The 24,196-nt window shown below is 37.2% G+C and overlaps 1 protein-coding gene across 3 annotated transcripts in view; it reads right to left on the minus strand.

Moving 5' to 3' along the window:
- Positions 1-1,665: 1,665 nt before the first annotated feature.
- Positions 1,666-24,196, minus strand: part of side (sidestep) — a 36,558-nt gene continuing 14,027 nt past the window's right edge. The window contains exons 3-14 of one of the 3 annotated variants that reach the window (XM_066406908.1): positions 21,780-21,994; positions 21,154-21,270; positions 20,898-21,104; positions 19,940-20,091; positions 18,190-18,334; positions 15,594-15,721; positions 12,517-12,676; positions 9,529-9,825; positions 7,120-7,290; positions 6,738-7,067; positions 6,532-6,681; positions 1,666-3,074 (exon numbers count right to left, since the gene is read on the minus strand). In XM_066406908.1, coding sequence (XP_066263005.1) covers positions 3,019-3,074; positions 6,532-6,681; positions 6,738-7,067; positions 7,120-7,290; positions 9,529-9,825; positions 12,517-12,676; positions 15,594-15,721; positions 18,190-18,334; positions 19,940-20,091; positions 20,898-21,104; positions 21,154-21,270; positions 21,780-21,994 — 2,128 coding nt within the window. In that variant the 3' untranslated portion in view covers positions 1,666-3,018. Of the gene's footprint in view, positions 3,075-6,531; positions 6,694-6,737; positions 7,068-7,119; positions 7,291-9,528; positions 9,826-12,516; positions 12,677-15,593; positions 15,722-18,189; positions 18,335-19,939; positions 20,092-20,897; positions 21,105-21,153; positions 21,271-21,779; positions 21,995-24,196 lie in introns of all 3 variants that reach the window. The other 2 variants (XM_066406909.1, XM_066406907.1) reach the window with 2 other exon arrangements.

The raw sequence follows: 24,196 nt of genomic DNA on the forward strand, positions 1-24,196 counted from the left end.
AGCCGGGGAATTATTAACTGATACGCGTTAAAATGGGCGTTAATCATTTCGCACTGTCGACGTATTTATGAGCGAATGCTACAGCACTTTAATTCGGTAAATGTATTACCTATTCGACTCGGAAAGGATCATTTGATCCGGTAATAAATGAGCAGTGCAGCTGCGCCTCAACAAAAAGCAGCCTGTAAAACAAATTCGGGAGCTTTGAAACAAAGAAAGTTTCTATGTGCAACTGAAAATGTGGAAGAGTTGAAGGTGCATACAAATACCTACAAATATTGACAGACCGAATAGTAAAAACCGTATTAAAATATTATTTGGACCGGAATGAAAGGTATTCAGTCATAATGTCAAACTTGAGAGAAAAGCCAGACGAAAGTTCATATTTTTGAGTTGGGACTATGAGCCATATCTGTGAAATAATAAGAAACAGATTATTTTGAGCATAATGCATATATATGGGAAGTAAACAATTTATGAAAAATTCGGACGCTCCAGTTGAAATTCAAAAAAAGGTTTCCCTTAAATCAGTTCGATTTGCAGTTTTAGACGAATGGAGGAAACGTGTTTTCCAAAGATTAAAATTTCTTTTTCTTTTAAAATGACTCTTTATAGCAACGTTACTTTTTATTCACAACTGGTTTCGCATCGTCACAACAGAGCTCATATTTAAACTAGAACTTTAACTGTTATAGCTAACACTGGAAAAGAGTACAAAAACAGTTTTAAGTAGAGAAACTCCGCATGAGTGTAACTGAAAATGTAGAAGAGTCAGTAGAGGATTCGAAGCACGTGCGACCGAGATCCCGACAACCTGCGTGCCTTTCCAGGGCTCCTTCCTGCTGCCATATGCAGGACAGGGCACTTTACGACATCGGGTAGACGTCACATTATCATAAGCTTCTAGCCGGTTTACCTGAGCGGTTAACCGAGGAATTTTATGCAAATTCCCAGATTTCTGAAATACGGTATTAAATTTTAAATTTTAATCGATATTAAAACAGAGGAACCTTGGAGACTCATAACGATGTCTAAAAATGTTCTATCTTCCTTTCAAAGTATTTGATGTTTAAAGGATACAAAGCGAAATAAAAACCGATTGGAAACAAATCGACACAGGGCCATCCTTTGTACGAGGGTGTGCAATTTCCAGATATAATAGTGCAATTTAAACTGAAACATAGACTTGATACGGGGTCTGCTAAACTACCGCTTTTAATTTGTATTTCGCAGCAAGCAATTTAAATTTTGTGCCACACAACATCAAGTGCAAATACGAACGATAATTCCAAAGGATTTGTGGAAATTAGTTAGAGTTATTCGTGCATGCTTATGGGGAAAATAGAAGGAGAACTGGGACGAAACGACATAAAATATTTAATATAACATAATACGACTTTAAAAATAACTATTTCATTGAAATTTTATTCTTAATTGTTCATTCCGAAATTTAATCTATTTAGAGAATGACGAAAGACGAGAATTTCTGAATACATCTTTCTAAGCTAATTTAATCGAAATTGACAGAAATACAACGATCTAATGTAGGATGAAAATTGGATAACACATTAAAAAGCACAAGTATTTTATAAAATTTTTAATGCATTTAAAAATCAAAAATACCTGAGACCAGTTTTGAAAAGAAGATTAGAGCTGCTTTTTAACTGTTTTTTTTTTAATCGATACAATCCATGCTACACCTAAAATGACAATGATTTTTATGTTTTGAAACATATAGAACTTGTAAATTTATATCTGGAGGAAGCAATAGATAGATATAGTTTACTATATACATAAGGATATCCCTTTTTTGTACTTGGAACTTCATTAGACGAAAACGTGTAGATTTGCCACAAATTGTTTTTACACATTGCAGAACAAAAAATATATATATACTATATATATAAATGAACGTATAAAACTAAGTTATACTAAAGCACAATTTCATCAACCCTTCTACCCCAATGCTTATATCAGCCATTATTGGGTAATTCGAAATGTTATAAAATTATATAATTATATGTAATATGATATATAATTTATCATACATTTCTGAATTGAAGACGAAGTTATTTACTTTAATTCAATAGCATTATGATATTTTTCGTATTGTCTAGTTTAAGTTTAAAATGTACAAATATTTACAGACATTATTTCATCTTTGGTCTATATTGAAGTGATAGATGAACGATAAGAAGCAAATTAATATTTTGGAGTGAGGATTTTTCACAAAAATTTGTAACTTATATTTGATAAGTCGAAATGTGTAGGTATTTTATTGTGAAATTTGCGATTTTTTAACGAAAAGCACATCCCAGAAGTAAATAATTCATAAAAATTATGATATAAAATTGTTGGAAAACTTCTGACCCGAATCGATTTATTAATGTGGTTTTAGATAAATTGAGGGAAAGAGTTTTATGATTACCTTATTGGTTATTTATTCATTCAGTATTTACATAAACTTGATATTTATAACTATACTTGAAAGCGAACTACGTCAGTTTTCATTATCTTTCCTTCAAAAAATTTTTTCTTTTCACTAATATGGCAACATCCTATTCTACAGGTACTTTATTCAATGGACTAACAACGTGATTTTCTCGCCATATGATTTATTATATACAATAAATTATATTGAAAGCGAGTGAGCGGATTTGAATTGAGACTTGTTCCCAGTAGACTTAGCCTGAAAGGGAACTCCTGTTCAAATTGAAATCTGTCCTCAACCCATGCTAAATGGGTGATTTCAGACATACTATAGGAGGGAGTTTTACAGCATTCAAATTTTTTCCTTGTATTGAAATGAGTGGGTACTTACAGAAATATTCGTTTACACCAGTTACTGAGACCTAGTCTTTTATTCTCGTCCTGAATAGGATTCTCATAACAATGATAACCCTTACAACTCGTACCTTTCCTCATTAGGAGTTTTCGCATTATTTACAAGAAAAAACTGGCCGAAAAATAATTCCCCCGTTGACGTGCTAAGTACGTTAGCTTCCCCCAATCTGTCGGTCAATAATCCAAGTTTTGCGGGGAAAAACTCACAGGAGCCAGGATCAAATCGGGACCTGAAAAAACAGAAAATCCGTTAATCCACTTTCCACATTATTTTTTAACTACATAAACTCGTGTTTGCTGTGCAATTTATTTTATTGAAAGTTGCTTATATGTAGGCTTTTGCCCCCTAATGGGGCCAAAAACCTAATTAGAGTTATGTAACCAGGCGTAATATCCTAATTGTAAAGGATCGCAGGCAATTTGTATTCCGGTGTTGTGAGCATTTAGACGAGACCATAATTGAAGTAGAAAACGTCTCTCTGGTCTTACACAGGCAACCCGCACGTGCTCATAACAGGCAAAGATCGTGTCAACCCCCCCAATGGGGGGAGGAAGGGTTAACTGCTTCGCTTCCAGTGGCGTTGCCATTATTTGCAGGACCTGCAGGAACAACAAACAGATTTGTGAACCTAAACACCGGAACGGGACGTGAACAACACGCGTCGCTTGCAAAGTAGCAGGTCGGTCATATCTTTATTATATTCTTAAGATACACGACGTGAAGAAGAATGGGCCTGACAAGGCAAGGCAGTACAAATTTATTTCCGCTCCCTCGAGGGTGGAACGTTCCCCGACTAAGATATATGGGTTGTTTTAAAAAAAAGGTTACTTAAGGGAGCGATACAAGTGTTAACTGGAGAGGTATCGGCGATAGGATGACATCAGTTCCCTCGTGCTGAACGTGATATAAATTATTTTTTATAGAATTCGGTTGAAAGACTGAACATAATTGGTTTATGAATATTTTAAACTACTGTTGAAGGAATGTTAAAAATGGAAGGGAGTCGCTTTGGTTCAAATTGAAATCTTAAATTAGTTGAGAGGAGACCCGGGTTTTAGCTAAGGTATGATCTGCCATGATTCTCGAAAGGGGTTTCGGGTTAAAATTGAGATCTATGATGACGTAATATGATTCTTGTTTTAATTCATGTAGAAACTGTCTTGAAATGGTTTGAGACCCCCTCTGGGCAAGCGCATTGCTCGTTTCGATTTAAAATCTATGAGTTGCCCAGAAGAATTTTCAAACGGGTTGAAGGAAAACTGTGAGTGAACTGAAACTGAAAACTGTGAAATGCGATATGTTCCTCCGTGATTATAAAGGTGAAAGAGACCTCGGGTTGAAGAAGCTGAGACATAACTCTCAACTATGATCATACTGAAGTTGACTCGATCTTACAAGACTTGATTGAAAGGAAACTCGGGGTCAAATTGAGATCTCTGTTAACCCGATGTGCATTCAATCTAAATGCATTATATTAATCATCCATCATCCTGACGTGGAAAGAAAAGTTGAATCCAAACTGTGATCAAATTTAACACGTTGGCCTGAGTAAAGGGGAACTGGGGATTCAATTGAGAGTTTTCCGTCGCCGTACTCAGGTTAAAAACAGTTTGTCGTGGGATTTCATGGGATAGATATAAAGAATGAAGGTTTGAGAGTATTTAATTTTGTGATTTCCATACTCACATATTGCACGTATTCAAAAGAATATCTCATACATGTGTAGGTATTTGACATCCGAAAGAAAACAAAGACTCTTTTAATTTGCTGACCCTCTACCCACCCCAAAGGGTATTTCCTTCACATAAAATTGGCATTGGAAGTTCGCAAGATAAGTAAGTACAAATATGCGCAAATAAAACTGTCGCAGGGCGCAAACGAGGTCGCACAATGGCCCGATCCATCTTCCATTGTGGCCCGTGCCGCTCCAGAGAGTTATCAATGGAACGTGTACATCTAGCGAGGCGATGCTCCATATCGGATGCAAAAGGGATGCGCTGCAATAGCACTCAAGTAAATATTCCAATTTGATAATGTATCTCCATGAACTGAAGGGTCTTCACTGTTTGATAGTTTCACGTTGGGTTTGAGATGCAATTGTGCCCGCAGACTTAGAATTTTTATAACTTGGTTTTGGCGGCTTTGCTTGAAAACTAATTTCGCAGGGAAAAAGTTGGAAGTTTGTGTCATTCCTGAGAGAAATTGTACTTTTTAGACATGACATTATAAGGTGAAAAGGGTCGATAAATCGTTGGGTCTTTAAAAATCACATCGTCTGGCCGATGAAAGAGCACGTCCAGTGGAAAGCAGATGAGGGGATAAATCTTTCAGCGTTATCGCAGGAATTCAGTTGTGAGCTTTGTGCCTCCAATTTCCCAGCGTACACGACTAATCCTCAATTACTTGCATTCCGACATTGAAAGAAATAAATATTATCACTACATGAGATGAGAGAAAAATCTTGACGTGAATCGTTTCATAATATAATAGAAGACAATCCGGTTATCTGTAAATCAATAATATCCTTATATGATTTCACCTTCTGGAATGTTATTTCATAATTTCTATCTGCCGTTGATACGGATTTATATACCAATGGCTTAAAAAACAAAAAAAATCTAATTAATTTAAATCCGGACTTTGTGGTGGCCACAGATGTTCACTACCTATCAATTCACCATTAAAAATCATACAACTCTAAAATTTTACCTCGTCAGTAAATAATGTTTTACCAAAGAACAAAGACTCACAATGTTGCTTTTGGAGTAACAAATTGCAGAAATCAATTCTGGGTTGAAAATCTCTTGAGAACAAACTTTGAACAGACATATAATGATATCGAAATAGCTTCTCTTTCCGTAGATGTCTAAAAATTGATGATTTGCTGGTCCTCTCAGAGATATATCTGGTGCCAATGTCTGGATCTGGACATTTACACTTTAGTCCGGCATCGAAAATCCTTATTTCAAAAACTGCAACTTGCAAAAGGGACAGATATCGATCACATGTCAAACATACATGTTGTGATTGGCCAGATGCAAGCAGATTTGCAGTCGACCGCATAAAACCAATCACAACACGCTCAAAATCATGCATTAATGAAGTCATATATTAATGCTGATGATTGACGAATGATTTTGTATACATTAACAGAACTTGCTCATACTGTGACGTTGGAAAATAAGATTAACTAGGTTTATGATATGTAAATTTTCAGCCCAATTCAGCGTTCGTCTGGGGAAAAATCAAATCATAATGCGAAACAATAAATTATGCACGTGTTGGTTTCCACAATTGGTCCGGACGTTTTCCGCTGCTCTTATCAAAATATAAATTGGAAGCAACTGACAATTGCGAACACGCAAACTCAGGTGCTCTTATGTAAATGCCGGAATGGCAAACGCTTTGCATGTCTCTGGAAAGTAGCTATTTTATCGTCGCCCCGTATCTCGTCGATCTGCGGTCGGTTATTAGGGGAACGCGATTCCATACTTAAGTGTTTTTGAAGGAGTTGGAAGCAGGAGCGGGAAAATTGTTTACCATCATCGGTTTTTTATGCACTGAGATCCGTTTTATTTCGGAAAATTACATCCGGGGAACAAAGAAGACAATGGCTTATTTTACTTAAATGTTTTGCAACAAGTTTTATACTTTATTTTATTTTTTTGGTAAGTTTTATGTCTTACCTTCAATCAGCCTCGATATCCTTTCTTCACATTCCCCATACATGCTAGCCCTATATAGGGCACTCCTGCGATGAAAACCTTCCCCAAACCCGGCCTCAGACAGTTCCAGCTCGCTTGGAGGCTTGCTGCTCCTCCTCTCCCTCCTTCTCACTGGAGCATTAACTAACCTTCACTCCTCATGCCTGTCTCAGCTCATAAGTACTCACCTGCAGATCTCCTACAAGCCACTACACTGGCAGTGACCACCACTCCTATTATAAGCAGGAAAGCAGCCACAGATACTCCTGCGATGATTACTGTTAAGTTCGGATTGCTTGAAGTTGGAATGTTTGTAGTTTCATAATTTTTAGTGTCATCTTCGAGCACTTGTTCTTCACTATTGATCTGGATAAGTGGTAACACTATGGGAGGAACGCTGCGACCTCTGGCGTTCTCCGCGTAAACGACTGCCTGGTATTCTCGGTTGGGCTTCAAGTTTAGAAGTTTGAAGACTGGGCGTTCTCCCAGGACTCTGAAAGCTGGGGAATCGGCTTCGCCTGAGAGAATTTTGAGTTTATTTTGGAAGAAAAGAAAGAGAATTATTCTCACCTTGGTCGTTTGGGTATCTCTGGATTCCGGGCGGAGCTGCCGGAGTCAAGTCGCTGACTTCCAGGACAAAGCTTTGCTGAAGTCCACCATCGCTGCCTGCGATGCACGAAACTTCCAACGCTCCTTGACTTGTGTTTCGCATCAGACACCCTTTGGGAGGGTCTGGCGGCTCTATAAAAAATATTATTCATTTTACTAGTTTTGTTCTAGATCAAGTTTTGTTTCTCCTTTTTTTCCAAAATATTTTAACCAGCTAGACTAACGATGTTTAAAGTGAAAGTTGAGGTTTTAGAGAGGATTCAGTTTCTGTGGTGCTTCTCTTAAATCAACAAAAAATATATTTTAAATTTAGACTAATATTTAAGCTTAGCTCTATTCTCTCCTACTTAGCCGCACTGAGTTGGAGCGATATTACAACCGGAAGTAAAGCAGTTATCTTTAAAATTAGGTAGTTCAATAATGAAACGAAGTTTATATGACTCGAAAATTTGATAATATAACTGGGAGTAATTTCATTTCCATATTTGCAACGAGGAGGGCCTCCATCCAGGTTAATGAATATTTAAACTACTTGGGTAGTTAGCTAGCTAGCTTGCTAGTGAACTACGTATTTGAAGTGATTTTAGTAAAGAACTCAAGGCGGATGTGTATCGTTAAAATATAAGGGCTTTTCTAAGGAGTATTAGTTCTAAGGAAGTTTGTAGTTTGGGGTAGAGAAGTTGAGGGAACATTCACAAATAAAAAGGACAAAATTTGTCATCTAACACAATTATTATTAACTGTCATCCCTAATCAATATTTTTGATATTCCCATCATTGTTCGGATCGGGGCAAATGCAGTAATATTATAACAAATTCCCACACATAACAATACTCTTAATTGTCCTAAATACAAGCGAGGACAAAAACGGCTAATCCAGGGCCACTTAACTAAGCTCGCATGCAGCCATGTCTGCGACACAAAACAGCCATTTGCGCCTCAAAATGCATAAATTTCATTTTGCCCCCGACAGAATAGACCCGTCGGATATTATGTATTCATTTTAATTACGTTCAACAGCCGCTTTCCGAGCATATTCTTTTCGTAATATCATTATCTGGGCCGAGATATTAAAGTCTGAGCGAATTTTCGAATCGACCGGGTCTCCGGAAGAATTATTTTTGCAATTATTCAGTAATCATGGAGAACCGGAATCGATAACAGTTTGTAAATTTAAATGCAACAGAGTGTCAAGGGATGTTTCCAGTATTGTGTTTTATTAAACATTGAAAGGGGGAATTTAATGAAACACTAATTCATATTGTACATTAATAAGGGTACAGAGTTCTGTAAGTTTCCTTAGTAATTTGCCAAGAAACGTAAAATACGGCAATAGATTTTCTCTGAATTTTTTACATGATTTCGATATGATTGGAAATGTATCTGGGTTAAAAGTTCTAAACCAGTTGCAACACTGAATAAATGACATTTTCGTAATTATTCCACCTACATTATTCCAACATTACGTCTTTAAAATTTAAAATAACAGGGAATCACCATCGCGAACTTCCTGAATTTTCAACTGTTCAGAATTGACCATTAGACTTTCTACATTCTATACTAATCGTATATATAGCAAGCTTTCCGAATTTGTACATCGACTCACCATAAAAGAACTCTGAGATTTTTTTTGCCTACTTTGAGCTCACCACTGTGGGGGTTTTCGTATCGTTTAACTCACCATAAAAGAGCCATGAACAGACTTTTCTGGGTATTTTTCATTTTTGGTCCTTCGCATGCAATTTGGTGCTTGAATTTGAATTACAGTTTTTGCATGTCAGAGAAACCTGCACTCGCTTTGACACAAATTCGATTTTCCCATAGACAAACGTTAGTAAAATCCATCCAGGTTGGATTTTCGAAAACCTTCTTGAATATTATGCTAATTTAACATTTCATCACATACATCGATGAAGGCCGCTAGTTATCTAATTCAACGTTTTCCACCAGGAACATATAACTAATGGAAATGCAACAGTATGCATGACACTGGCTCTCTAGAGGCCCTCCATGGAATAAATTCACCGTCTGTATAGGCGGTATTGGCACATAACGAGTAAGGCCTTTTAGCCTGTCTTTCCTTACACGGTTCCGCACTCAGACCATCCCTTTACTGACCGTTAAATTCGTCGTTATTTACTGTGAGAGTCTATTGTGCCCCTGCTTTTTCTCTCGGATTGTGCGGTATTCGAACAATTAATTCTATCTCTGTCTTGAGCGCTTTATTTATTGTTCACTCCACCATGGGATATATTGGGCTATTTTTATTCCCCGAAAGCAAGTATGCTATCGTTAGTGCTTGTTCGATTTTTTTTGGATTATACGCGCGTTTCCCTTTTTGATTTTTTTGGGAATTTAATTAAGCTTACCTGCGGGAATTACGTGGAAAGAACAAGGAATTTCCTGCTTGCCCACGTCGTTTTCGGCCCAGCATTGCAGGAAATGGATTTCCTCAGATTGTTCCTCCGGAATGTGAACTATAGATACGTTTCCTTTGTTCTCGGTTTGAACTCCTTGCAGAGGGAATACTCCTTTGGAGTTGTTGTAAGTCCAGAAGAACCTGTTTACTGGAGGAACTGCATCTATGATACATTGGGCTGTAATTGGCTCATATGGCACTATTCCTAATCGCACTGATTCTAATCCTTTCTTGCACTGTGGAGAGTCTGGAATTTGTCAAAGAAAGTCATTGTCAAATAGCTTGAAGAAAAGAGTTTTTAATTTTTTTATTTCGACACTAAATGGGAGTGATTACAGTTTAATCTCACAGGAAATTGGACATCGCTTATCCCGCCACTCAGACCGCAAATTCACATTTGTTCCCATCATCCTGAACAGATTGTTTCGAAGGTCCTAATTGCTAGCTCAGCTTAATTACTGTTCGAAGATTGTAAACAATGAAAGATCCGGGATAAAAAGAAGAAGAGTTTCTAAGGCTAATTAGCAAAGATACTCTGACTGCAGGAAGAAAAGTTCGGTCTGGAATAAGACGGTGATATAATTTTCTCCAAAGAGCGATTCATTAACAGGTCATTCTGGCCATTGAGGCAACACCTGTTCCCGAAATGAAGCGCTTCCAATACGTTAAATCAGACAGCCATGTTCTTAAATCTTTGTGTGCCGTGTCCACTTGTTACTGACCGATCAGCACGCAATAGCTCAATTAGATGCTTCATTAATATCCCCTGATATTGAGGCCTAATGAGGACTATTATTTTTGCATTTGGGAGTTCCTCCACATTACGAGGTAATTTTTAATATACTAAGTAAGTGCATCTCTGAGAATTAAAGACCCGGGAGAATAATACATAAAGGCGAAGAACAATCAGTAAGCATAAGAGTAAATTGCGAAGTGCGGTTTAGGCAGTTTGGCGAGTGGCTTGGCCCGCATAGCTGCATCCCAATTGTTCAATTTCCGGAAACTGTTTCGATGGCAATAATTGCTAGAGTCTTAATTGAAATGTGGCTGTTTTCTATCGAAGTTATTTCATGTCTCTATTAAAGTATTTTTAGGTCGATTGGACTGGAATTGCGTGAATTTGAAATAATAAAATAGATCATTTTGTAATGAAAATAGTTTGGTCCCAAATCCTAAGTAGCTGTTTCTTTGCTAAATTTGGTTATACAACTTAGGAAATTAAATTTATAATTAAATTAGATTCGTTCCTGGCCCACAAAACCTACACCCTCCTCTATGCTAATTTGACATCGTTTGAAACGAAGTAAGTGAACTTTCAACAGGATCTGATCTTTACCACTAAGACCTCAGATTTACATGCAGATTTCAGCTGGATTTAAATTCTCCCACGAAAATCGTTCTTGGTCCTCAAAACTTAGGTTATGGTTAATCCTTGTGGAAGTTTTGAAGTTAAATTTCAACGAAAAACCTTTCTGAGGAACATGAATTTGGCAGGAAGAAGTATATGCTGACCATCCTAGAGTGATCAGGAGTGAGAATTGTGTCAGAAGTGAAAATGAATTAAAAATCGTTAATCACACAACTTATATCCTGTGGCATGCTAATCTAATCTGATCTTCTAGGCCCAGGTCTGCATATATTAATAAAACCTTACATTAAATTTTCGCCTTGATACCTTGCCTGTCGCAAGCTGCTTTTCATTAAAAATCAATCGTAAATGTCGGAATGGTGATGATTGCGCAATCACCATAAAAGTCTCTTCGATTGTTCCAATCACAATTATCCAAAACTATGAAGGTAATCGAACCACCTAGTTTGTGCTTGGCGGTGGCTCGTTAAATAACATGAGGATTTGATTAATTTTCCATTCTCCTCCGTTCCATCGGAATCTCGAAAATTCAATTTCTGCTTCGGGTCTCTTAGATTTTACTGTTATTATCAAAATTTAATACAGCCAATTCGAGCGGCTGCTTTACGTTCGAGCTGCTCGCAGACAAATATCCATGGTAATAAGTGGTTTAACTTGTGTTTGCCAAGGGCGTACTCCCCGCAATTGTTGGCTCTAGGTAAGTTCCTAACCGCAACCAAGCCAAAACTAAGTTTCGGGACCCCCTTACAGGAGACATTCTGATTAAACAACGTCACGGGGCAATTATTAAAAAGCAGTCCCAGTAAGTCATACAAAGGAGTTGGCAAGTTAGTTGCGACGGGGAATAATGTTGCCATCGAACTATCGCGCTTAAATGAAAGTCGTAATTTTCCGATTCAGAGGGCAAAACTTTTCGTGCCTTCGGACCGTAATACTCAGTATTTGTTTCTGACAAATCGGTCATTCATTTAAAACTAGTTTCACGCCTATTGTTCTTGAATTCTTCAATTTCGAAAGTTTAGGAAACTTGTTATATTGTTGCCTCATATTCACATCAGATTAGTATATAATGGAATATAGTTTTTTTTTTAAACTGAGACAAGGATAGTTAGATGCAGATAATAGATACATTAAAGTTAAAAACTCGAACACATTTCACCCCTTATCTTGCCGAAACTGTTGACCTTCAGAATATACTAGTGCTAGAATATACAAGTCCAAGCCGCCTCTTTACAATCTAATCGCGTTAAAATTGAGATATGTTTACCGAAAAACCCTCGGAAAAAACCCTTCAAATCGGGGCTTTAGGCTGTTCGCGGATTTTTCCGTTTGCGCTTAAGTAGAATTTATGAGTACGTGTTCTGCGTGACTCCGTTCGAAGTCTGCACATGACGACACCTCGTCTAAATTCCTCTCCTACGAAATTTATCATTTTTTATGCGAATTACATCCACGCCATGGAGGTTTATTGTAATTTTATGTCTCTGTCCTTTGCCAAGAAGCCAAAATTATTGTTTATGTCTTCACATTTATCCTATACAAGTTTTTCTTGAAAACAATTCAACTTACACATTACTGGAAGATCTAGAGGTGCGCTATATGTCTCTCCTTCTGAATTCCTGGCAGAGCAAGCATATTGTCCAGCAGAGTTTTGATTAATGTTTTTGATGGTCAATGTATCCTGGTTGGGTAAAACGCCCCCTGATTCATTGTACGCCACCAAATGGCTCTGAAAGGGGTTAATTACAAATCTATAAATGACGATAATAATATATTCAACATTTCAAAATGGTTTGTTAAATATTTACCGCCCAAAAGCCGAAAATAATGGTAATGAGGTCTTTAATTATGCATTTCATGATCAGGATATACGGTTATGGCAACTGACACCCGTTTTCCCGATATGAATATTATATTTTGCCGTATGAAGTTAAACAACAATTTATTCCCCGCGAAATGCATAATTTAATGAAGTATGATGCGCACTTTTATAAACACAAATTCCCTTATTGTACGAAACAAAGTCGATTACTTCAAAGGAATAACTAAAAGGCAGCTTGTTTTTAGTTTCAAACATGTACGTCGGCAAAGTAAAAGGAAAAACGCAAATTCATTACTCTTGAAAAATTTAAAACCCTATGCAAAGCCATTATCGTTATTACCGGAACTTTAGGTATATTAAATTTTATGTGGGTATTATTTCAGCGGAATTTACTACGGAGTAATAGTACTATGAATAGTGAACACATATCGGAATTCCCTTTTTAGAACAGGACAAAGGAGTCCTGATTTAGAAAATGGGGTTTTGTGCTATTTGCCAGCATTAAATTCAGGTTTTTGTTCGTGAAATACTTAACATGTCCCTTTTTTGTTCTGTAAAGTGAATAAGTACATAACATGGAGAACATTATTATTACAGAATACAGCTTTCTTAAAAATTCTTTTCGTTTAAGTGTAGACGATAAAATAATGGAAAATGTGGTCAATATGATAAACTTTGGAGAACTTGCCATCGTATTCTGAATTTTCGCATTTAAATAATCCATAGATAAATAGTAGAATATAAATCCGTACTAAATTGAGTTTTACTCTCGAGAGAACAATTACGGTTCTTGATGAGGGTAGAAAAAACCCCTACGGAATTAAAGTTAAAAAAGACATTTTTCAATTGGCGAGAATTAAAACCCTATCTCTTAAGTAAAAGATACGTATTTAATTCACGTATTTATTGTATGTATTAATAAACTCTCTTCCTTCATATCTCTATGTTTTAATTTCAATCTCATTTATATCTTTTCTCTAGACTTCCCTGCTGAGTTAATAAATCTCCTAATGAATTTTAATGTTTTTCATACGTGGAAACTTTCGCTCTTTTGGTCCGATAATTCACTAGACAATAACACTGCCCATAATATTATGCGCCTTATCTCCTTTATAAAATAGAAAAATGGAAGGAAAGAAATTACGAATTTCCCAAGTGTGTGCACGTTTTCATAAGAAACGAGAAAGGCGGCGGTGGCGAGAATTATGTGTTTGCCGCACAAAGCTGTCTAACCGACATTATCTCTCTTCTCGGCCTGTTTAGCTTTTGAGACTGATGCTCTTTTAATGCGTCGGTTTCGCTTTCCGGAACGAAAGCATCCTCCGGTACTGACCAAGTAAATATTATGTTTCCAAAGATAAAATTTTACGCCGCTTTTATGTCAATTTTATGGGCGAGAATAAATAAATACAGATGATGTTTCCCTTATCTTGCGCTATTGCGGAGCTTCTTTGCAGTTCTTGCAGTCGCTTTGCTTTTGTAGCTTTTAGCATTTTTATGTGTCGCCTGTAAAAACCGAGGCAATTTGATGTGCAGGCATTTTAATTAAAGTCTAAAAACCCTCGAAAAACAATATTGAATCAAAACGAAATTTTAATAATCCTGCATGAAAAACATTGCGTATTTATTTCACATGAAAACTGACAAATTGAATATTCATAAAGTCCTCAGTGTTATTTTGTAGTAAAATAGAATGACCACCATTCATGCGGATTTTCAATTTTGAGTTTATTTGTTATAGGAATTGAGTGCTATTATGTTATGACCCGTTGAGGAAAGGAATTTTTCTGCTTTTTGCAAGCTGCTGTTGCAAGTTGAGTTTTCAAAGATTTAAAAAACTGATTCGTGAAATTGGGTAGGATTCGTTCGGAGAAATTTGTCGCGAAACCTTAAACAAAATATTAGAAACTCAGAAGTAGGGACTAGGAACTCTCATAGGTAGCAGAAATAGTAGTGTCCAAATGTGGAAAACCCCAATTTATCTGACAGTAAAATCCCGTTGCACTTAACAGGAATTTTTACAGATTTAAAAAATTCTTGTGAATCGGAATGTAAACTGTAATTTTAAAATGTCGAAAGGTTCACCACCATGTTTGGTAAACAATATTTTGTCTTCTTCATACGAAATACTTTATTAATGTACAGCTTTACAAATGTTCGTAAATTGCAACAAATCGCAGCCCTATAAAAGAATGTTAAATCTCTTTGTCACTCATCCAAACAGACTCCTCAAAGCACGTCTTCATATGATAAACACACACCTTGTTGCCCGTACATCGAACCTGAGCGATGTGATTGGAAAGGAAAACAAAAGGACAAAGATAAATACCGAACCTGAGAGTTGGCAAGAACACAAATCTGCTGTCGGTTTGATAGATGAATTCTGCAACCGAATAAATGTTGGGAGGAATAAAAAGCGAACGGAGCTTATTGAGCGGATAAAAAGAAAGCGGAGTTTACTGCGGAAGAACGTGCGCGAAGTCGGCTCAATAAGTTGTCTGGATGGTATTTAAGAGAAATCAAGTTGATAATTTTATAGCGTGAGCTGAGGAGAAGTGAAAAGAGTAGTTGAAATAGTATATAGAGTGATGAAGGGATATAGTTTTCTAATATTCAATACTTTAAAATGTAGTTTCAAAGTGCTAGATTAAATCAGGTTCCTGACAAACATAATTGAACGCCAATCACACCCCTATTCAAGGCTGATCCCACGGTATCTTCCAGCGGGAAATTCCTTTTAATAATGGAACCGTCAACGTAAAATATATTATAACCGTTACAACTGTATTCTCCGCAGCTATAGATTAAACGAACTGTCACTTACGTCATGATACCAGTAATAGCTGTGGGCTTCCGGCCTGGAGAAGGTCTTACAATGGAGGATAACGTCAGTTCCATCGCGGACAGGCGTTACTAGTCCAGAGTCCAAAGCAACGGACACCCTTGGGGGATCTGGAACAGAGAATTTCACTTTGCCATAAGCGAAATCGAAATGAAACTAGGAGGAGGGGGATAAGTAAGCCCAATTGAAATTACTTAAGGGTAGTTCGAATCCGGTTTCAGGTGATAAATTTCTTTATAATTGCATATAATAAAAACTGGTAAAAATCCAACAGCAAAATGGATATCTGCATTTCTTAACGTGCTGGAAATTTCTGGCAGTCTGAAAAATCGAAAGGAAAATCACAGATGTGTTTCATTAATAAAACTCCTAAATTTATAGTTATAAATTGCTGCCGTTTATTATTGTAGTCTAGGATTCCTTGTTAAAAGAATGTATCATAATACTTCCATTTCAATATTATTGCAATGTCGAAACTAATTTAATACAGCTCCGTATAAGGAGCTTGCCATATTGCTTGAGCTTGGCCAAAAGCGATTTGCAGGAGTGCGCATATTAAGCACAATTCCGCTTACTGATTGTGCTTACCTTTATAATGCGGTTACGTATACCATCTTGTAGTTAAGAAGATAAAGGCCTCCCCACCCGCATACTAAACAGGCAATTTGTGACGTTCGGTTACAAAAACCGTGGCCGTTTTGTTAAGGATTCAGGTCGCATCTCGCTGGAGAGGAAGGTCCTGGTTTGCTTTGTTAAAAAGAATCACCCCCTCCCCCCACCACAAGGAGGCCGATTCAGTTAATAGAAAGGAAACGAGATTTTAATGTAAATTGCCCTTTATAATCTCGGTTAGAATTTTTCTAACTTTCATGTGAAAGGACTGGCTCAAGCAGCAAATGCGTCGGTTTGATAATAAGATTGGTAATTGGGTCTCTGACTAGCTCAGTTGTTGTCATAACAATCTCTTTATATCTCAACTCATTTCCGGAAAATCAGGGTGGCAAATGGAGGATTATTGATGGTGTCGTATTGGTAAAAAACTTGGTTTACCCTTTTAAATGCCTGACATAAGCATGGTTATTGTCTCGGAGCCCCAAGGTTTACAAATTACGAGGGCTTAACGATCCCTTTACCTCTTTAGCGGGAAACAAAAGGACACATCGTTCCAATACCCTTCGGGTTACCCGCTGTGTGTTACAAATTAGATTATGTGGAGCTGGCGGCAAATCGCTCATAATACAAGTTTGAGTCTCGCCAAAATTAAATAAGGGATATAATTAATCAGCTCAAAGCTACTAAAACAGAATTTAGCATTTCGGAATAGGATATTACTATATATAGCTATAGTATTTAGATATCGAAATATCGGATTTTTTATAAGAAGATAATGAAAAATAAACATACATCGAGAAATCAAGGAATGTATTCACATCAAAAATAGCAAATTCCAAATATTCCATCTCTAAAATTTTTAGGTGAGGTACTAGATAATCAATTAAATATCCTCTCTTCAAACAAATATTTCAAATCTTGACTCCAACGGAACAAAGTTTAACCTTTATCATGAATCTGGAAATTCAAAACCCCTTTTTTTCATCTAAATTAACTCTTTCTTTTGTACTTAAAGAATCCTCAGGCTAAACTTTCCCTCTCTGCCCATTAGTCAACTTTCATCTTCTAATTTCATCCCTTTCCATGCCTAATTAATAAAAAATAACTCCTAATTATCCCAAAATGCAAATCCTCGCTTAAACCTTGCAGACGAAAAAATCAAAACAAAACCCATTCCAGGCCGCGTTTTGTTGTGTTATATCGTTATTTCCCGGAACGATCCGGACTTAATTACGACGGATTTAGGACCCCTTTTACCTATTTAATGGAAATAAAAGGTCGTCTTTACAATGCCCCTGGGAATACCCGACGTATCTCAAATTGGGTCGCTGTTGGTATATATCAAATCGCAAAGTCTGTGTATATCCGGGGTAACAGAGGATCGAGTCTATGGGAATGGGAGGCGGATTGAAATTTTTAAGCAGATTATGAAAGCGGAGAGAAACTATTTCAAAAGACTAAGATATGTTGAAAAGGGCTTTGAAATGCTTTGAATAGATGGAAAGTTTGAAACGATGTGTGTCGCCCTCAACTAAGTTATTAGCAGGCATAAAGTGAGAGTCATATATTTTCAAATTGCGAAACCTTAATTCTTAATACTGCAATTTATGCAAACTTTACTTACTAAATGAATAAAAATTACGTAAACACTTAATATAAATAATATAAAACGACACAGCAACTATTTCAAGCAACTAAGATACATTGAAAAGGCCTTGAAACATTTCGATTTTGAAAAAACTTTGAGTAAATTGAAAACTTTAAACGACGAGTGTAGTCTTCACGTGAATTGCAACGAGTTATAAATGGAGAGTCATATTTTCTCAAATTATTAAACCTAGACTCGTAATCTTGCAACTAGTGCAAAGATTTTCTTATCAGGTGAACCTAAATTAGGTAAACGCTTGACAAAACCAGTATAATCCATTGCGGGCTGTTAATCTAATGTGCATCTCTTTAAACTTACATGCAACGCTTATCCCTCGGCTGTCCTGAGCTGATCCCCTGGGAAAACGGGGATTATCCGCCTGGCAAACGAGAATTTTGCCGTCGTCCTCTGCAGAGACAGTCAGGGTTAGGATGCTACCCGTAAAGGATGTCGTTTCTTCCTCCTGAAACCGGTATACTACAGCCTAATAAAGCGGTTCATAAAGCTCCGTTAACAGGAAGCCAAATTAGCTGACCAAAGTTATAAGTTGAGGTGAGGGCTATTAAAGTTTCGGGTAATCCCAGCGAACTAATTGGGTTTGTTAAATATTTATATCATGGATCAATAAGGGGTATTCATAGTAGCACCTCGTTAAGTGCTGAAGGAATCTAATAAATCCTGAAAGCTCTCCGAACTAAAAAGTAAACCTCGCCGGAGATAAAACTAGTCCAAGTTCTTTATTAGTTTTATCACCTAATTACAACAGGGTCAGAACACACGCGGCAGCTAAATGGGCGAAAATGAATTATCTCTACTTTGTTCAAGGGGTAAGGAAAAGTAATGCACACCTAGAATTGAATTGTGCTGACGGACTTCCAAGTAGAGAAAGCTTTCAGAAGTTTATCCTACTCAGTAATGTGCTCTTATGGCAGCACAAAGAAACCTTGTTCAGATACTTTCGCTAGACAAACAGAAATTAAGATATTTCCTATAGGAGATTGTGACAGTCATAGAAATTAAACTGATCTGTAAATTGTACTGTCAAAGAGAAGGCAAATGGAGGTTTGATTATACAGTGCGGAAGTTTTGGATGGAAGAGTCCATATAACTAAAATGCCGGACATATGCGGCCAAAATCCTCGGACACGCCGATTTTTATTTTTTCTTGCGGTTTTTTGACGGTAAATTCATGTATACAGGGTAGTTCAAAAATCAGGTACGACCATCAACTTTGTTTTTTCAAACGGAAACACCTATTTTTTATTTCATTTTTTAATTCTATATAAAATTTTAAGTGAGTTTCATTTACTATGTCCTATACCTAGAATAGCTAGAAGTTTGAACTGGAAGAACGGTGAGTCATAATTTCTCAAATTATAAAATTAAAGTAAAAATAAGAGAAGAATACAGACGAAAATACATTCCAGATGTGCGGAAATTCATACATTTTAAACATTATGGTATAATGATTTAACAGTAAAGAAGTCTTGAATTTCATAGACTAGAATTTTCAAAGTCAAAAAGTCATCAAAGTTTGCAACTTAACTAAAGAGAATCCCAGAAATATCCAGAGATATTATAAGAGATTTCCTACTTTTAAGACCTCAAAGTAAGAAGGGAGGGGACTCAAAGGAATGTCAAAGGTAATTTCTAAAATTGTTTAACTCATTCAAAAAGTGGTCAATAGTTCTAAGATTATGCAACTGTTGGTCTTTTTTCAATATTCCGGTCCAAAATTCCGCCAGGCAATTTAGTTTAAACAACTCTTCGCAGCCTCCGAAGTATATTACAAAGTTATCCAAGCGAATCGCAACTGGGGCCAGGTTAATGGACCCAAGATACTGAAGTTGTTTATTAGTTAATAACTAATTTAAATGCGGTCAGCGGAACCACTTTAATTAAAATTTTGCCCATGGTAATCCCTATCAAGTTTTACGGTTCACTTTCGCGTTTTGATTGCGCCCAATAGCAGATTATACCGGAATTGGATTTGTTTGTAACAAGGTAAATTTCAACTACAATTAGGTTTGAATGTTGTGTTTTAGGCTTAATTTTAGAGTAAACTTACCGTGACAACAGCGTTTCTGATGGGTTTGTCGTCTAGCAGCCAGGTAAGCTTGGCTGGAGGGTAAGATCCTGAGGTTTCACATTTTATGTCGTGGGATTTGCCAGTTGATAGAAGGTTGTTCGGGCTGACTATTTTTACTTTGCGAGGCTTCACTACAATGAAAAATAGTACAAAAATATAATTTGAAGTATTTATGTCTCTGTTACCATCGTTCCGAAGAGATGGAAAATATCGTGAAATGGCTTTTTTGAGAGAAATTTTCCTTAGACACAGTGATCTTTCAGATAATATAATATGCAATATGCAGTATGGCAGTAACCATCAGATAATACTAGCACAGAAGGCAAAAACCTCCCTTCGTCTTCGTTGAAATTAACCCCAATAACTGGCCCCGACACACAAAAACGGCGACATTAGCGCAACAATTGTCCTGACCGCCACATCCCTAGCGGAACGAAACTTCCCGTTGCAGATTAAACTTGGAAACTTGTTAATAGTGGCCTATAAAGCAGCTGCATTACAACTTAGTTTCACTCTGCAATGTTTAATGTGATTTATTATTCGACCGCCTATTTCTCATTCCGGAACGGAATTGTTCTAAATTCTTCACAAAAGACCGGCTGGAAACCAGTTTCGGTCACTCGGGAATAGGGGGAGGCAGTGCTGTGTGTTTCAATTGTGGACCTTTTAAATTCGTTCTTTCATTCATTAAGTTTTGAAAATGCTGGATATGAATTAATTGGATAACGAAGAAGGTGAGTGGAATATCTGAACAAATGTTACAAATTTGTATTCCTGGAAAATCAACATGGAAGTTTGTCAGCTTTATTGGTGATGAAAAAATTACCAAGTTTCCAGAACCAAGTTAGTGACATTTAAGGAAGTTGTCACATTGAAAATTATGAGTTTTAGCTGAAACTGTGCAGTTCAGAGATGTAGTCAGTATAAGAATACTCACAGAAAACAGTTAGAGGTACTTCACGAACAATGACCCCGGCCTCTTCTGAAGACGTTGCTCGACACTCCAACTTTCTCCCCCTAAGGCTTCTGCTCACTGACGGGATCAGCAGTTGATTTACTGTAGGCTGCAAGTCCCTGTCTGAATCAACAACCCCATCGAGGATTGTATTGTTAAACCACCAAATTAGGGTCGGTTTTGGGTGTCCTAAAATTGTCATACAAAAGATGAAAATAACAACGGGACTTCAACATACCTCCTTTGACCTGGCAGGACAAAAACAATTCCTCTCCCTCCAAAAAAGGTCCGGCACTGGAATTCAGCCTAATTTCTTTGCCCTCGGCATCAAATATCTGAGGCCTGGAGGGTTGTTCTGGGAAAGAAAACTTTATTAGGATAGAACGAACAATCTTTTCAGCACCTCATCACAAAGTAAAATCCGAACCTGGGGTTTAACACCTCTAAGAAAATTTATCGTGAGTCTGGACTATATTGGTGTATAGCTTACAAATTGTTTTGTAAAATCGAAGAAATTCATATGGTAATTCATGTCAGCAAAAGTTTCTCTCGTCGAAAGTGAGTAAAAAAAAAATAACGTGGAAACTTCCTGCACCTTTCAGCATAATTGAGGGAGTAACGGGAAAAGAAAGTAGCAGCTGTATTTTTACGAGTCTTTACCCTTTAAAAAGGGCCCTACTTAGTCCCTTGAAAGAAAAACCGCGAAGGGTAGCCATTATACTTTTTAATGACTCCTTTATTAGGTGGCCTTTGTTTTGACGCCCCGTTAACTGACCTATAAGAGATAGCTCGGAAGTTTCTAATAAGCAAGTTAAAGGATTATCAATAAATGAGACATCTCCATTCACTTTGATTTTTACTGACCTATTAGAGATAAGTTGACTTGAAAGTTTCTGGTGGGGGAATTGACGAAATCCACTCTGCATCTGAAGACTCCTTGATCGCTTTCAATGACATTCTGGATCCGGAGGCGCGCCCTTGAAGCTTCTTCATCGGCAACAAAGTAGGCTCTCCTTCCTAGATCGTCACTCATGGCCAAGTGTGAAGCTTTGGATAACGGTCCCCCTCTGGCATCCAAACTAAAAGTTTGAAGTAAATATTACATTCCGGCATAAGAATGTGCTGGGATTGAGAGTTTTATCAATCGGACTGTGTGTGATTTGAAGGCGCCAAAAATAAAAAGAAAAATTTCGGAGTTTTCCTACATAAACTAACCTCAACGATCCAGAATAAAAGACTTGAAAATATTTAATTTTCATATTTCAGAGTTAGTTTGTTGAAACGTACGTTAAGCGAAAGGATTTGAGACTGTCAAAGTTTCATTAGTACGAATGTGTCGGGACTAAAGGTTTAATTAATCTCCATGTGCTGGGTTTAAAGACGAAATTATTTCCAATGGTAAATATTATGAGGAACGAGTGCGATTGGTTGACCAAACGTTTTTCGCCAATTTCGCACGTTCCACGAATCATTATTAATAAAAGCGAGGTCCAGTGACAGGCACCGATAAATGGGAATGTTTTATTGTGCCATTAAATATTCTATTACATTTGGATTTTGACGGTTCGGATCGGCGTTGATACTCGCTGTATCCGAGCTTCTGGATTTATGGGCACGTAATATCGTCCGATTTTCAATCAGCAGGGCCGACGAGGGAAACGATGTGGGTTGTGGTATTGCGAGGTCGTTTTTTGAATCGGGTACAAGTCGTAAATTGCAGCAAATTACTTGGAAACTTCCATAGATTGGTGCACTGGAAACAGAGAACTGTTAAGGCAATATTAGAATTTTTAAATAATTTTCTTGGTTACTCAAATAAATTTAAAGTGAGTTTCTCGAACAGTAAAATCCTAAGTCTCTCTGGGTTTCCCTCTCAAAAGTCTCTGTTTCGAGTTTTCTTTTGGAACTTATCTTAGTCAATTAGCTGAGGAAAACAGATCATCGACACCACAACAAGAAACAATTAAAACTTTCTTTCTCGCAGTTCTTTTATACCGATGACGCAAGTTTCTTCACATGTGAATCGTGATATCCTCTTATTTAAGCAAACACTTACATGAATATTCCCTGATAACTTCTGTTATGCCCCAATTTATAGTGCAATGTCAGGGACTGTAATAGTCGACAATTGTTGGTTGTGCAACAGCACAACTAAACGCCCACAAAGCACCATATAAATCCTCGATGGAACAATTTATCCCGAATCACGTCAATTTAAGCAAAAACACCGACAAAATTATATGGCCATAAATTCGGCATGGAACAAGTGGCGTTTGTATCAACGACAATTCGTACCATCAAATTCGGAATTGTAATGGAATAGTTAATGGGGTCGTAAACCATTTTCGTTCTCGAGCTCCTGTCACGCCAGTTTGATAATAATATTTCGAGGCCAAAATGGAATTTTAATTTATTTGCCCGTAAACCTCGCACAAGTACACAATATGTGTTCTAGGGCCTGAGGTCATCGCTCTAAACCAGATCTAGTAGTCGGATAGGCATCTCCATCCAAATTTCGGGCAAAAACCTGGTTAATTTTCCCGGAAAGTGGCCAATATTCTGGACACAGACGTGGCAAAAACTATGATAAATCGAGACCAGGAAGAAAAGACAAGACTGCCTTTCTTGGGGTACCGAAACTCCTGACTTCCATTATATTCAGATACAGCTTAAAGCAACTCTTTCCGAACTCGGGGCACGGGCCAGGATTTATGGCCGGCGAGCTTTGTATAGATTTTTATTTTTAGTTCAAAAATGGCGCGGATCGATTTAAACACCGGAAGCAAGTTGTAGAGGATCCGGAATAGTTAACTGGTCTTGGGGCGAATAAATCAAGCCCCAAGACCGAAACGCTGAGCTCGCGACTTTTATTCCCAACAAATTCGCAGGATGTGCAGCTTCGGGATATCTGGCCTCGGTTGTTAAACTGTCTTGGTCCAATATATATTATGTGCAATCATATGCAAAAACTTGCATAACTTAGGCGGCTATGAGTCTCATAAATCTTGGCCACGCCTTTGATGTCTTTGCTCAGTTTACGATCATGAAAATCGAGGGATAAGGGCTGGTTTCGCCAGTAAAATGATCGCTTTCCAATCAAGTTTATTCCGTAGATCAATTTAGTTAAACGTGTTTTATGGGCGGGAATAAATTTTGTTAATAGGCTGCAGCGAAACGTTTATTAAATCCCGCTTGAAGAGCACATCAAGCTCCATAATTATGGCGGATTAACGGCGTTTTATAGTCTACCAGTTTTACACGGAAATAAGGCCTGCTGAATA

This window comes from Euwallacea similis, chromosome 3 (assembly GCF_039881205.1).
Source record: "Euwallacea similis isolate ESF13 chromosome 3, ESF131.1, whole genome shotgun sequence".
Taxonomy (NCBI): domain Eukaryota; kingdom Metazoa; phylum Arthropoda; class Insecta; order Coleoptera; family Curculionidae; genus Euwallacea; species Euwallacea similis.